Source organism: Paroedura picta, chromosome 12, assembly GCF_049243985.1.
Source record: "Paroedura picta isolate Pp20150507F chromosome 12, Ppicta_v3.0, whole genome shotgun sequence".
NCBI lineage: Eukaryota > Metazoa > Chordata > Lepidosauria > Squamata > Gekkonidae > Paroedura > Paroedura picta.
The window spans coordinates 44,280,700-44,292,961 of NC_135380.1; the positions used below are offsets into that span (position 1 = coordinate 44,280,700).

The 12,262-nt window shown below is 50.3% G+C and overlaps 1 protein-coding gene across 1 annotated transcript in view; it reads left to right on the plus strand.

Moving 5' to 3' along the window:
* The window catches only part of PTPA (protein phosphatase 2 phosphatase activator), a 44,462-nt gene extending 35,894 nt beyond the window's left edge, over positions 1–8,568 (plus strand). The window contains exons 9-10 of the mRNA XM_077306879.1: positions 3,288–3,395; positions 5,108–8,568. Coding sequence (XP_077162994.1) covers positions 3,288–3,395; positions 5,108–5,182 — 183 coding nt within the window. The 3' untranslated portion in view covers positions 5,183–8,568. The remainder of the gene's footprint in view (positions 1–3,287; positions 3,396–5,107) is intronic.
* The last annotated feature ends 3,694 nt before the right edge of the window (positions 8,569–12,262 follow it).

Here is a 12,262-nt window from a genome sequence, read left to right on the forward strand (position 1 = left end):
AAGATAGGGGGAGAGGTGGTCTTGCTGATTGACGGGCGCCATGAAGGGCCTTGTATGTGGCAACCAGTATGTCCCGTTGAAGCAGAAGAGGCATGAGCTTGGTGTGACTAGCCTGCCCCATTGCCTTCAGTGGAACTGGAGCATGACTTAACTTTCTGTGGATCAGGGCCATGTGGGGTGGGATGAGGGCAGCCAAATTGCTCTTCACTTCTGCATCCTTGACTTTCATGGATCCAGAGGGGCAGCTGGGTTGATCTGTTGCAATTCTTAAGGACCAACTGTCTTCTGCAGTATTCCTGGCCTAGAGCCCCCCCCCCCCCCCAGTTGCTGAGGAGTGGACCCTTGCAGTGCAGCCAAATTGAGGCGGGCGAGAAACACAAAGTGACGTGGTTCAGCTTGAAGGCAGAAAGTGGGACTCAACCCAGGTCTGGTGACCTCCAGTAGCCCCTTCTTGCTCTCATGCACACATGCACCCTCCTTCCCTGGAGCAAGAGGAGTGCTGCTCCTTTATGCTGCTTCTTGCCGGCATTGATCAAAAGAGAGAACGGTTCCCTGCTGCTGCCCCTCCCCAGGGAACTCTGAGGTCGTCCCAGGGGCCTCTGTGATGTCCCCCAGATGGAGGGGCCAGGTGGCCAGGTCTGCAGCCGGCAGTCGATCAGCACTCTGTGGCGGGGGGCCTTAGCAGCTGCCGAGCCTTGCTGATCCTGCGTTGCTGGGGAGGGGACACACAAACCTCAGCGTCTTTCTAGGGTCGGTTGTACCGTGCTTTTCTGGGATTTCCTGTTTATGTCTGAAAGCATCCTCTTTTTTTAAAAAAAAACAGATATTACACATCAGATTCTGCTCTCTTCAGAATCTTACTGGTTGTGAGCCGGTTCCCTGCCCATTGCAGCTGTTAGGCAGCCGGTTCCCCACCCATCGCAGCCACTTGTGTGGCTCCTTCCTCACTCTGCAAGTGGCTGAGGACTGTCCCCTGGACAAGAGGTGTCTCTTGCCTCCCCTGGATCTGAAAGCTTTGGGGTCACTGGGGTGCTTCAAACGTGCAGCCCTCTTGCTAAAGCCCCCACTGGAAATGTTCAGGTGGGTGGTCATGTTGGACTGAGGCAACAGAACAACGTTTGAGTCCAGGGGCACCTTTAAGGCCACCAGAGTTTAGTTCTGGGTATAAACGTTCATGCACACACAACATGAAAACTTAGACCATGAATTAAACTTGGTTTAAAGGTGCCCGCTGGATATGTTGTCCGGCCTCATGCTTTGCAGGGTGTCTGTGAATGTGCATGCTCCTCCTGCAAGAACCACCAGAAAGCAAACTAGCTGTTTTCCAACTCACAAGCGTCTGCCCCGGTCCTCCAGAGAGCCTTGTTTTCCCAGGGTTCCTCCTTAGCAAGTCGTCAGCCTTGTGGCTTATGATGTCATGGAAACTTCCCTCAGCAAGCTGAACTGTATTTCTTCCCGTGTTTTAAGAACTGATACAATTTCTGTACAAGGAATTTTTTGCGTCACAGCCCCCTAATGTTGTTGATTTCTTGAGCCCCCTCCAAATTGACATCGACAACATTCGGAGGCTGTTTCATGATGCGGCAATTTTTAAAGTGTGATGTGGTAAATCCAGGAAACTGGAGCAAGAAGTGAGTAAGTGGTGAGCAAAGAGGGATAAGAACAAATGGAGGGGAAAATGCACTGTAGTCTCGTGAGCACTGTCTCTGCTTGCTCACCATTCCCTGCCATCTTTATCTCCAGTCAGCCTAAGTAACCCCCACCACCATGGTTGTCTCACTTTCCAAGCTGCCAACCCCCCTGTCCCTCCTGCTCCTTTCCTCCCCCTCTAGCCCACCCCACTGGTCTGTGCTCCTGCCACTCAGCCTTCCCCACTCCCCTTGGCCTCTTCCTCCACGAGGACTTCTGTAGCATGGGCGCCGCCCACTACCGCTGCTGCCTCCCCCCTGTACACACACACACGTGCTTCCCCGCAAGGCCTTGCCACTGTCTCCGCCGCCACCACACACACACTCTTTTCTGCGAGGTGTGTCTGTGTGTGCAGTGGCAGCGGTGGCGAGGCCTGGAAGCAAAGCATGTTGGGGGATCCATGGATCGCCTCTGGAGTTCCCCTGGTTGGGAATCCCTGCTTGAGCTGAGCTTGCACTGAGCAGGAGGTTGGACCAGATGGCCTGTATGGCCCCTTCCAACTCTATGGTTCCGTGAAAATCTGATTGCAGTGTGACATTTGCATGTGAAAAGCTGGCATACATCCCTACAAGTGCTGATGTGTTATATGTGTGTGGAATCTTGTGCTGCTGTGTGTGGTGGAGGTGTGTGTACTCATCCCCATTTTCTTTTGTCCACAACTGAATCCTTATCATCCCATCCCATCACACAAAAAATAAAACATGAGGGTGGTTCTTAGTACATGCAATTCGTTAAGCATATAAACCTCATTCATGTGTGGAGCATCTGTGCAATGGTAGAATGATGCCCTCTTCTGCATCTCTAGAGTGGCCTGCAGCAACTTTTAGCTTGTGGCTAGAAGTTCGAGCTTTGTGTTTTAGTCCCACCCTGCCTGCAATGTTGTCCATAACGTCTGAACATATGCAGGTGGTGAGCAGCCCTTGTTTCTCATTTGAAAGCAGCGACCATTGGGTGGTAGAACCGTGATGCAGGGGGTGGGGGGGGGGGTGGGAGGTGGTCTCTGAGAGAAGTTCTGTTTGGGATCAGCAGGGTGGGATAGTGGTAGGGGTGTCAGGCCAGAGAACAAAATCTGTGACCAGAGGCACCTTTAAGACCAACCAAGTTTAATTCTGGGTACAAGCTTTCATGGCCACACACACTTCAGCACACAAAAGCTTATTAATTAAACTTGGTTGGTCTTTAAGGCCTGGACTCAAACTTGGTTCTGTTGCTTCAGGTCAACACCACCAGCCACCTGAGGGTCGGTAGGGGAAAGGGTGGAGTCAACCCCTCTCCAGCGTCCTCTGAAGAGTTCTGTGCAGTGTCTCTCTCACATGCACACAGTCACGTGCTCCTAATTGACCTTCCAGGATAAAAGTGGAAAAGGGAGCGATGCAAGTCAAGCACTCCTTGAAGGAAAGGCAGGACGTAGAGCATGTCCTAAATACTCGCCTGTGGTGTTCAGTCGGAAGCAGAGAGCAGGGAAAGCATTTCCACAGCATCCTCCCCTGAGTAGCTCCCCTCTTCTTTGCGACTTGTGGTGTCAGAAGCCATCGTGCTGCTGCTGCTGCTGTCTTAACTTCCATCCTCCCCATGCCCTCTTCCCTTCCGCCTTCCAGATGAAGACCGGCCCATTTGCAGAACACTCCAACCAGCTGTGGAACATCAGCGCAGTCCCTTCCTGGTCCAAAGTCAACCAGGGCCTCATCCGCATGTATAAAGCTGAGGTGAGTAAATATTCTTTGATTTTTCAATCCTTCTTTTCAACCCCTGGGGGCTTTTGGCAATGAACCTGGCACACATGCGACTGCAAACCCTCAAGAAGAGCTTGACAAGAGGGTTCCCTGGGGTGATCAGGCAGGATCGTCCGCTACGGCATTTTCTCCTGCGGGACCTGTGGATGGAGCTGGATCTCCACTTGGTGGGTCCCTGTGTGGCTGGGTCCTGCTCTCCCTGTGACAGCAGTGGCAGGTCAAAGGTGAACCAACAGCGTATCTCAGCTGAGCTGGATCCAGCAACTCACCCACGGCCGTTGGAAGCTGGATTCAGGTACTGGCCACTGGGGTGGGCTGGGGGAGTGTCACTGCCTCTGCTTCTCTTACCTCAAGTCAAGGCAGAGGAAAGATAAGTCCTTCCCCTTCAAGCCATCAGGACAGGCTTCTTACTTCTTTTCCCCGTCACTTGTCGTTCCCTGGGGGGGACTGCCCTTTATCACACTAATGTCTGGGCAAGCCAGGTCATCCTCGGTCACAAGATGGGGACAAACAGGGCCCATCCCATGGCTTTTGCTTCTCCAGGAAATGGTGCATGAGGAGAGGTCAAAAGCCAGCCGTCCCCTTGAGCAGCTGCAGTGAGCAGTGGAGTGCTTCTGTGGGGTCCCCAAAGGTACACATGAAGCAAGTTGGGTCAGCAGACAACTTGGCATCACACATCTTTTGTAGACAGGCCTTCCAGCCAAGGTCAAAGCTAACCTTTTGAGTGGGGAAGAAAAACTAATATGGAGCCAGAAAGAAAAGGATAAGAGTTACCTGCAGGCCTAGAAGAATTACTCTGGGTACATAACATCTGCATTGCTTTCATCGTGACCGTGATGCCAGGGAGAGGGGAGAGCAGTGGGTCGAGTGAGCTCACTCAGGGGCAGTCCAGAGGGCTCAGCCCAGTTTTATAGCTGCCCTTTCTCTCCTATGCCCTTCCCCCACCCCTTCCTCTTCAAACTTCCAAGGCCTTGTCTGGATCTTGGTCTCCTTTGCTCCATCTACCCCCCAGGCCAATCTGGGCCAACAACTGGGCTGATTCTGCACTTTGTTTTTTTCCATTGTGGATCCTGCTGAATATAGATTTGAACTTAGGTCTTCCTTTACCCCCCCCCCCCCCCAATTGAAACAGAAGGTATTCTGCACTTGATTGGGGAAGTTGCTTTGTGTTGGCAACTCTTTCCCCAACACAACACCTTTATTGTTGGTGGTGGTGGTGGTGTTTTTATTGGTAATAAATCACCCCTCCCTTTGAGGTTCAGCATGGTGCACAATGTATTAAAACGGACATAACAAATTCAATAATAAAACATCTAAACCCACCGTACTGTTGCTTGGTGGTTTACCCTGTTAGCCTTATTCCTGACCTAAGTCATTGGCCAATTCAGTTGGTATGCTTTTTGGGGAGGGGGAGGAAGGGGAGCTTTTGCTGTATGCTCTGGCCTCAACCATACGCTTGGTGGCAAAGTGGAAACAAAGGACCTTGACGGCTTCCTTGGCCAAGTGGTTTGAATTCTGCAGCTTTCTGGATTTGGGAAGGATCTGGCCATGATGAGCAAAGGCCGGCCACCTGCTCACAGCACCCTTTGGTGGGTTTGGGGGTGGGAGGTGGGGCAGGGGCGAGAACAATGCCATTTAAAAACAGCTGGTTTTTAACCCTGTCTTCATCCTCTTTTTCCCCCCAGTGCCTGGAAAAGTTTCCGGTGATCCAGCACTTCAAATTTGGCAGCCTGCTTCCCATCCAGCCTGGCACATCTTAAGGAGGCCATTTTGGGGATGAGGCGTGGAGAAAGCAGGATACAGCCGACATTCTTCTCCCCCCTTCCCCCCACCTTGCCACTCCGCAGCCCCCTTTTCCCTCTGAGTTATCTTGTGTTAGCGTATGGGGCGGGGCAAGGGGGGAAGACGCACTTGAGACTCTTGCATGGAAGAAGGGGGGACCCTGTTAAAACGTGAGATCTCCGAGTGACCTTAGACCCTGACAATCTGGTGCCGTGTTCCTTGCTGCACCTCCGTACGGAAACCTCCTGCATCCCCAGCATGTTCCACCTCTCGCCACTTGTATTTTATTTTCCAAGGCCCATAGACAGCTCTGGGGGAAGTACAAGTGCTTTAAGTGGAGGGGTGAGGCTTGTAGCACGAAGGCTGTTCAGGATGTGTGTGGCTTTTGTCTTTGTTTTTCCGGGGGGTGGGAGGAGGTTGCAGAGATGGTCCAGGAATATGGCAGACTGTTACGGGTGTTTTGTTTTGCAGCAGAGGGTGTTGGCAACCTCCTCCTTGACTGAAGCTTCTTTCTTTTGAATTGCTGGAGGGAATCAAAGCTGAGCAGGTGCCTATATTGGGTGGGTAGGTGGGTGGGGGCTCCTCTGGCCAATGGAGTGAGTCTAGCTAGAGACTCGGATGCAAGAGGCCTGAGAGCACAGCCCAGTAGATGACCCCTGCAGTCCACAGGTGGGTGGGGACCAGTGGGGCCCCTCGTGCTGTAACATCAGGGCTGGAACAGGTTTTTCTATTCCCCCTCTTTTTCTTCTATTTCCTCTTTTCCTTCTTTTTTCTTTCTATTCCTGCTCTTTTTTTTGTAGCTCATATCAGTGGCCCTCCCATCTCATCTCAGTTAGGATCAGAGCAGCATGGGTGCACCCCCTTCCCTTTTATCTGGCCTCTTAAAAGCCCCTTTTTTTTGGCATGGGACAGGGTCGAGGGAAGTTGAAACTTTCAAAATGGCTGCTGATAATTGTTCTGAGATTTTTGGTAACATTCCCATTTTTTTAAGTCCTCTTATTATATTTTTCCAAGTGGCCAAGCCACCCATGGAGGTGTTTATCATCTCTTGAAGCCAGAAAGGCCGACCCACCTTTCTGTCTAGCTGCTTAGTATTCCAGATCTTAGGCATCTCTGGAATAGACCTTTTGTCCAGGATCCAGACTGTTTCGTTGTTGTGCATTCAGCTTTGCCTGTCCTGCAGTCATCGGTAGGCTGCAATGGAAGCTATGAAACTCAACCCCAATATAAGAAGGGTTTCTGATGTGTCAGACAAAACCCCTTCCTGGGCAGCCTGTTGTGAACTTGGGACCCTGTCTGCCATTGCATGCTCCCCCCAGACCTGAAAAGCACAAACCATTCATCCACTTCCTCTCCAGCCAGATGTAATGGTCTGCCAAGGCTCTGATGAACCTTTGGGCCCTGCAGCCTGCCTGGGCTTACACGAGCACACCAGGGGCAGGTTTTGTTGTTGGTTCATAAATCATCTAGGCTGATTTAAAAGGACCTAGTCCTCAGGGAGGCAACCCTGAACAAAGATTTCCAAATTTATGTGTACCCCAAACCTCTGGAGGGGTATTTGGACAACCATGCAAGGTGTGGACAAATCTGGACTACTGTTCCTACCCCCCCCCCCCAAAAAAAAATATGGTCATACCAGAGACCCCTAATTGCTGCCAGCAACAAGTCAACAGGGGTGGCCAGGTAGGTGCTGAGGCTACTTCGAAGCCACATAGCAAAGGCTTTCTTGAAATTACTCGTCTCTCTCCTAAGCCTTTGGCTTGATAGAAACTCACAGTGTCCCACTGAGTCTCAAGTGTGGGCATTGCTTCTTGTCCCTGCCTATCCTGTTTTCACCCATGTTTAGGAGGACTGAGGACATCCCATCCCAAGGAAGTGGGTGGGGAGGGCTGACAGGATCTCCCTCCCCCTTATTGGTACAGGCTACTTGAGACTGCTGTTGGCGGATTCCAGCTAGGAAGCTCTCATTCATGTAAACAACTCAGTGCAAACAGAAAGCTAGCTCAGCAGGCCAACCTTTCTCTTTGCTGGCTGTGCTGGTTTTCTATTGGTGGGAAGGCCTTTTCTCCTCCAGAGCTGAGCCTGAGCAGTCCTCCCCTTGCTGTCTTGAGGTGAAGCAACACGTCCTACCCCTGAGATCCCTGACACCTCACTGAGTAGATTCCCAAACCACAGGAAAAAATTACATTGGGCTAAGATCCCACAGCTGGAGACAGACAATTGTTTTTCAGAGAGATGAACATGTTTATCAGGTTTTTGTATTGTTTAAAACCTGCCAAACCTGTTTGGTCAGTGGCAAGACTTAGGGTAAAGAAACTGCTTTTGCGCATGTTGAGAAGACAAGTCTAAACTCTCTTCAGGCTTTTAAGAAAATTGGTGTCTGCCTCCAAACTCAGGTGGGTTATTGGGGAGGGAAGATGTGGAGCTTTTTAAGAGTGAGGTATATTGTGCGAGCTGGTTTGCATATGACCTGGTGTGTAAGGTGTATAAGGGCAAGAGCAGGGGTAGTCAAACTGTGGCCCTCCAGATGTCCATGGACTACAATCCCCAGGAGCCCCTGCCAGCATTTGCTGGCAGGGGCTCCTGGGAATTGTAGTCCATGGACATCTGGAGGGCCGCAGTTTGACTACCCCTGGGCAAGAGTGTAAGACATAAGCCCCGGCTATGAACCTCTGTAGACCAGCAGGCCTGTGCAAGTAGATCCACTTTTGCAATTAGAAACAACAAAAGGATGGGCAGGCTGCATCTTTTTAGCTAGCAGAGCCAATTAACAAATTCGATAGCCTGGTGAGAACGCAATGTCCTGTGCCCCCTCCCCAATAACCTATCTGCCAAACCATTGGTGAACTTGCTTGATGAGGCATTAGCCTTTTTGTTGTTAAAGCTTCTGGACTGAGACTGGCCATTTAGCCTGTATTTGGGCAATTGACTCTGGCCCCTGGTGTCACAAGTATTTCTGCGTGTGTTCACGCCCATCTACCACGAATGGCCCTCCAACTTTCCTGATGCCGTCATAATTCCACATGGCACGCTTTGGCCCCTGCAGCTTCCCTGGCACTGTGGCTTCACTTAAACCAGGGATGTTTGGCACCTGGTGAATGTTTAGCTTGATTCTGCACGAGGGAGAGGGAAATCTCGGCTCATCTTTGCAGGTCCAAGCATAGCAGTAGGGGCATCAGGATTACTCAAACTACCCCCAGAGGGATTCAGGGTTGGATTTCCCTTACGGAGATCAGTGGACTTCCTGCACCAAGTGATCCTGCCTGTTAGTTCATCAATTTTGTGTGCATCATTTTCATGCTGCCTTCCACCCAATCAGGGCCCCAAGGTGGCACCATAAAAACATTAAAACACTTGAACTCAACTTCTTCTTGAAGTCTGTTCTCTCCCGTGGTAGGGGTGCCTGCGGAAGGTTGGGGGGGGGGATCCATGTCTGGTCTTTGAATTTCTCAAAATCTTTGCAATTATTTCTTGCTCAAAATCTGAGTGTGGGGGGGGGGTGAGAGATGGGTTTTCTCCTCCCCTTGAGTTGCAGACTAGGGAGTGGGCAATACCTGAGGCTTTGGGGGGAGAGGCCTGAAGACTGGGAGGGCTGGGAAAGGGAGAGACTCCCCTCGGGACCCCCTTCCAAAGTGCCATCTGTCTCCTCTCCCTGCAAACCGATCAGTGCTGATCCCAGGAAATCTCCAGCCGCCATCTGGAATTTGGCAACCCTCTCCTGTCCCAGTGCCCTTTTCCTGGGAAATCATCTCTCCACACCAAGTAACTTGCTACTAGCGGCAGTCGGGAGAAATGATTGGTAGAATGTGGATGCTGGTCTGTCTTGAGGAGGTTGGTTCTATAACCTGAGCCTCCGGGGAGGGCGGTATATAAATATAATAAAATATAATAAATAAATAAGGAAAATTGCATGGGGAAAGAGCTGCCCCTCCTTCCCTCACACTGCCTTTCCAAATTGTCTCCCTCCCCACAAGGGCTTTCGATGGGGAGAAAAATGCTTATGGGGGGGGGCAGGCTGGAGCTTTCTGTGTCTTTCTCGGGCCCCCTGCTCTGTCGGAAAGCGTGTGCTGTGAGGTTGCCAGCCTCCAGGTTCCTGGAATTGCAACCAGTCTCCAGATTACAGAGGAGTCAGTTCCCTTGGAGGAAATTCAGGCTTTGGAGGGCAGATTCTTTGGCAATGCTTCCCTGTTGAGCACCCTCGCCTCCCCAAATTGCACCCTCCTCAGGCTCTGTCCCCAAAGCTCCGGGAATGTCTAAACTTGCATTTGCCAAGCCTGTGCGTACAGGGTAAAACATGGTCCATGACAAAACAGAGGGGAGCAACTAGAATGGCTGGTGTGCCAAAGCAGAGCATAGGGTGGCTCATCAAGCTGGATGTTCAGTACAAAGTGCAGAGAGGGAGCTTGGTTCAGGCCCCAGTGAAGAAGCCCCAGTTCGGCAGCTTTTGGAACAGGGGTCTGCGGCTGCAACAAATGGGGAACGAATGAAACGCTACTGGATTCTACTACAAATGCAGGTATGCGAAACGCTGAGATTCCACTATTTAAAATAGCGTTTCCGCTTTGTGGAACTAATTGGCAACATTGGTCCTTGTGCGGAAAGGCCCCCAGTTTTTTCAGAAAGTTTGGAAACTGCCATTGTACTGTCATCCTACCCAATGTTGCTGAGTTGTATTGTGCCCATTCCAGTGTCCCCATGTTCTACTTCCCTTCTGTTCTGCCTGGTTCTACGTGAACCGCCCTGAGCCAAGAGGGAGGGCAGTAAACAAACAAACAGACAAACAAACAAAATCCCCAGGGATTTTCTGACCCAGAGCTGGCAATCCCAAGTCCCCTCTTTCCTACGGTTGTCAAGTAGATGCCCTTCTCAGATCCAGAATCGGCTAAAGTCTTGCTCTAGTGCGGGTTGGGGTGGGGGTGGGGCTTCAGAGTGGCTGTGGGGTTTGTGTCCTTTCTGTGCTGGCTGACCCACCAGTAGTTCCCGTGAAGCTGCTCAGACTGAAGGCCTGCCTGCCTCTCCATCCCATTTGTCTGGGTGAGCAAATTCCTGGGGGACTCAGGGCTGCTTTTGTTTGCTTGTTGGTTTCTGTTAAGATAAGAGTGGGAGGGAACCTTCAGTGGATAATACTGTTTGTGAAGAAACCCCTTTCAGGAGCTAGCAGTTCCTTGGAGAAGGTGAGCTTAAGGCTGTGCTAATGAGTGACCAAAACCTTGGGCAGGGCAGGGCAGGAGACTGATTCACTGATAGGGCATCTGCATGCCTGCCTGTCCCCACAGGGGCTTTGCAGAGCCAAAGGCCAGTGCCAGCCTTCCTGAATGCAAAACCCAATGGCTATAACAAAGCTGCCAGGTGGGTTTGATCTCTTTTACTAACCTTGCTTGAGTGCAGCCAGCCAGCCCCTTCATCCACCAAGACTGGATGCAATCACTTTTTGTTACCTTTTTGGGAAGCCCCTCCCCCACCAAATCAAAGTCAGGAAACCCTGGACTCACCATGAATTCCTGGACTTTACAGGTATTTTTTGATATTCATTTGTGCTGGCTCCTACAGCGACTGCTGCTCTCTGCCAGCCCAAATAGTCTTATCTCCCCGCTATGGGTGCAGTGGATGGCAACTCTTTCTCTGTGACGGTGGGACTTTTTCTTGCCACACAGGAATGTCCCTTAACTTTTGCTGCCTTAACTTTTATTTTTTCCTCAGGACCTTTGGAAGTTTCACCTAAAATTCTGACTCTCAACCTGTACTCTACCTAGCTCAGCAAACTGAGGTCAGGCAAACTCCTCTCCAGTAATTCCTTTTCCTTTATAAATTCCCCTTCCCCCTTCTTTAGATCCCTGTCCCATTGTGGCTTTTCCGTGGTACAGAATTCTCATCCAGGCAGAGACTTGACTCTCTCTCTTGTCTAACTCTTCATACACGCATCGGTCTTCTGGTTTCGTGTTTCTTATGCTTTTCAGTTCCTGTGCCCCTGTGTTTCCCTACATAAAATCTCAACTTTATTAGAGGCACTCTAACAGAGGTAGCTGTTCTGCATATCGCCGTCAGAGGCATTCCATCCAAGCAAGCTGCAGAAGATGCCGTTGCCCTAGTAGAATGTGCCTGGATGTCCAACAGGCATGATAATCCAACCATCTCACAACATTTCCTAATAGCCTTGACACTCCATCAGGACAGTGTCTGAGCTGCTGCTCTCCTACCCTTCTTTGGGCCACCAAAACAAAGAAACAATCCAGCATTCTCTTGAGATAAAAACAATAATGCTCTCCTGAGTTCTAAAGATTGCAATGAGCTCTCATTCTCAGAGCTCGGCATGGGAAAAAATGAAGCAATACAATATCCTGAGACAAATGAAACCTAGAGAGTACCTTCTAGAACTAGAGCAAAAAACTACTTTTTCCGTGGGGAAGTATAGGAATGGAGGGTCTACCTGGAGAGCTCACTCACACCTCTGGCTGAAGGAACAGCCACTAAAAGCCAATTTCATCAAAAGGTCTGCCAGAGAACAAGTTGCAAGTGTCTTAAGAATTAGGTATGTTACTACGGCAGATAGAGGCCACTGGGTACCAAAGGATCCCAAGATGGACAAAGATTGCTCAACGCCTTAAGAAATCTCTTAACTAGATGATGAGGGGGGGGGGAAGATTCTCCCTCATTAATGGGAAGTAACTTCTCCTCCTGTGATCAAATACCCCTGCCCACAAATCCAGGCTATCTCCTGTTGAGAAACTCCAAAGAAAACCCTCTGTGATAAGTTCTATTCAGAAGACAACCAAATTAAGAAATGGATCACTGAGCTGGGAATACAGAATACAGAACCCAAGACATGAATCTCAGCCCTGTAGCAGGATAAAAACCAGAGCTGCAGGGGCTGCACATGTAACCTAGCCTAAGGCAAAGCTGCAGTAGTAGACGCCATATATCCCAAAAGGCATTAAATGCTCCTGATTGGAACCAGTGAGATCTAAACAGTTTCACCAAGGTAAAACTAACCTTTACCCACTCCGAAGGCAGAAAACCTTTTCCTGTCAAAGAGTCTAACAAAGCTCCAATAAATTGTA